The following is a 2742-nucleotide window of genomic DNA, read 5'->3' as shown; positions in this document are numbered from 1 at the left end:
AAAAATAAAATAAAATAAATTTTTAAAAAGAAAAGACAAAAAAAAGAAAATGCAAAATCCCGCCAGACTGTGCTGAAATGCAATCAGAGCGGGATTTTCCCAGACCGCAGGAAAAACTAAGCTAATGGATGCATAGAAATTAGATTTCCGGTTTTCCCCGGGGGAAAATGTTCACGAAACATATTTGGCATCAGACAGGCAGAGGCCTGACTCTGGCAGGATTAGCTACCACTAGCTGTGGGACTTTATGTATTTATTTATTAGAGCCAGGGTCTTGCTCTGTCACCCAGGTTTCAGTGCAGTGGAAGGATCGTAGCTCACAGTGAGCTTGAACTCTGCATTCCAATGAGCCTCCTTCCTCAGCCTCCTGATTGAGTCACTGAGAATACAGGGGGCCACCACATCTGACTAATTTAAATAATTTTTTATCTGGCTATGTTGCCCAGGTCATCCAGCTTGCTTACTTGCTTGCTTTTTCTTTCTTTCTTTCTTTCTCTTTCTCTTTTCTTTCTTTTCCTTCCTCCCTTCCTTTTTCTTTCTTTTCTCTCTCTGTCTCTCCCCCGCCCCCCTTATTGAGACAGCGTTTGGTGCTTGTTGCCCCCGCTGCAGTGCAATGGCACCATCTCGGCTCACCACAACCTCTGCCTCCTGGGTTCAAGTGATCCTCCTGCCTCAGCCTCCCGAGTAGTGGGATTACAGGCATGTGCCAGCATGCCTAGCTAATTTTGTATTTTTAGTAGAGATGGGGGTTTCCCCATGTTGGTCAGGCTGATCTCGAACTCCCAACCTCAGGTGATCGCCCTGCCTCGGCCTCCCAAAGTGCTGTGATTACAGGCGTGAGCCACCACACCCGGTCAGCTTTCTTTCATAGCTGAATGACTTTAAGGAAAAGATCTGTGTTGCTTGAGCCTTGATGTCCTCATCTGTCATAGTGGAGCAGTGGTCCCAAGGAGCACAGGAAGCAGTGCCTTTAGAGGCCAGGTAGTGACACAGGGCAGAGGAGGAGGCAGGTGGCTATACCCGTGCAGGGGTTCACATTTGTCTCCCTGACTCCTACCAGGCACCCATGGCCTTGGAGAACTGGTCAGGGGCATCCTCTACCGGAGGTCTTAACAGGTCCATAGGGTTGTGCTCATCTCCTGCTCTCTGTGCCAAGGGAGCACCCGAGAGCTGAACCTCCGGCTCTATGGCCTGGGGCCCCAGGTACCACTGGAGGGACACTAGATCCAGGCTTCCAGGGAGAGGCCCCGGGAGACAGCAGCCATGGGAGTGCTCCTGAGTCTGTCCCACACTCCCCAGCTTCTGCCTGTGCCAGAAATGCCCCATCCCCCATATCTGGGAGACAGATGGGATTGAGGCTGTGACAGGTGGCATTAAGGGTTGGGGAGCCTGCAGGCCCCTAACCTGCTGGGGACTCAGGGAGAGCTGGGGGTGGGGAGGAGACCTGGGCGGAGCCTAAAAGGAGATGCAAGTGTTCCTTAGGCAGGTGGGAAGGGGAGGGAGGCAGAATGAGCTGAGCCTTGGAGCATGTGCCAGCATAGTGGCCAGTGTGTTTGCTCTGTCTGTCCCAGGGTGCCTGTGCTCTGGCTTCCTCATTGAGCTCCAGTTTATCGGTCAAGCCGCTGGACCTTCGAGACAATGGGCTCTGTGGGGCAGGTGCAGAGGCCCTGGCAGGTGCCCTGAGCAAAAGCAGCAGCATCCATGGTAGGTGCTGGGCCTGGGGCAGGTGGGCAAGCATGAGTGCTCCCTTTCCTCAGGGATGAGCCTCTACCCCTGAAAGCTGGGCCGTGTCACCTGGGGCCTGCTGGTGTTGCTGGTGGATAGAGGAGGGGGTCTCATCACAGGAGGGGCATGAGGGGCAGAGCTAGAGGCTCTGCTGTGCAGACAATGCTGGATACAAGTCCCTTTCTCACCCACCCCCCCACCACTCTCCTTTGCAGGCTTTCATCCAACCACCAGGATGAAAACAGAGTTAGGTCCAGGGACCCAGTAGAACATTGGGGTGCATGAGGTGGGAATAAATGGGCTTGGAGAGAAGTGGAGATTGGGAAGGTGCCTGATTAGCATAGAAACTAATGATGTTGGTTCAGCACCCGCAAGATGAGGACAGTGACTGCAGCAACCTTAGAGCTTCACAGAGGAAGTGAGTGATGCCGCCATTTGCCAGGTCTGGGATGGGTACCCTTCTCCTGGGCAAAATTCAGGAGGAGTACCCAGACAGGATCATAAACACATTCAGCGTCCTGCCCTCGCCCAAGGTGTCAGACACTGTGGTGGAGCCCTACAGTGCTACCCTCTGTCCATCAGCTCATAGAAAATGCAGACGAGACTTTCTGCATTGATAACGAAGCACTCTATAACATCTGTTCCAGGACCTTAAAACTGACCACACCTACCTACGGTGACCTGAATCACCTGGTGTCTGCTACCATGAGTGGGGTCACAACGTGCCTGCGCTTCCCGGGCCAGCTGAATGCCGACCTGCGGAAGCTGGCCGTGAACATGGTTCCATTTCCCCGGCTGCACTTCTTCATGCCCGGCTTTGCCCCGCTGACCAGCCGGGGCAGCCAGCAGTACCGGGCCCTGACCGTGGCTGAGCTCACTCAGCAACTCTTTGATGCTAAGAATATGATGGCCGCCTGTGACCCCCGTCATGGCCGCTACCTAACTGTGGCTGCCATTTTTAGAGGTCGCATGTCCACGAGGGAGGCTGTGCATTCCCCTGACCTGCCATGCACATGA

The 2742-nt window shown here is 53.9% G+C and overlaps 1 protein-coding gene across 1 annotated transcript; it reads left to right on the top strand.

Moving 5' to 3' along the window:
* The first annotated feature begins 2173 nt into the window (after positions 1-2173).
* On the top strand, positions 2174-2742 carry LOC108298244 (tubulin beta chain-like). The gene has a single exon (XM_037735702.1). The coding sequence runs from the start codon at positions 2431-2433 to the stop codon at positions 2740-2742; it is 312 nt and encodes a 103-aa protein (XP_037591630.1). The 5' UTR covers positions 2174-2430.

This window comes from Cebus imitator, unplaced genomic scaffold (assembly GCF_001604975.1).
Source record: "Cebus imitator isolate Cc_AM_T3 unplaced genomic scaffold, Cebus_imitator-1.0 Scaffold919, whole genome shotgun sequence".
Lineage (NCBI taxonomy): Eukaryota > Metazoa > Chordata > Mammalia > Primates > Cebidae > Cebus > Cebus imitator.
The sequence above is the reverse complement of the archived record's forward strand: the minus strand, read 5'-3'. Positions and strand labels throughout refer to the sequence as shown.

Excerpts from the sequence above, each read along its gene's own strand:
- LOC108298244 (XM_037735702.1), top strand. The coding sequence starts at position 2,431 with ATGAGTGGGGTCACAACGTGCCTGCGCTTCCCGGGCCAGCTGAATGCC.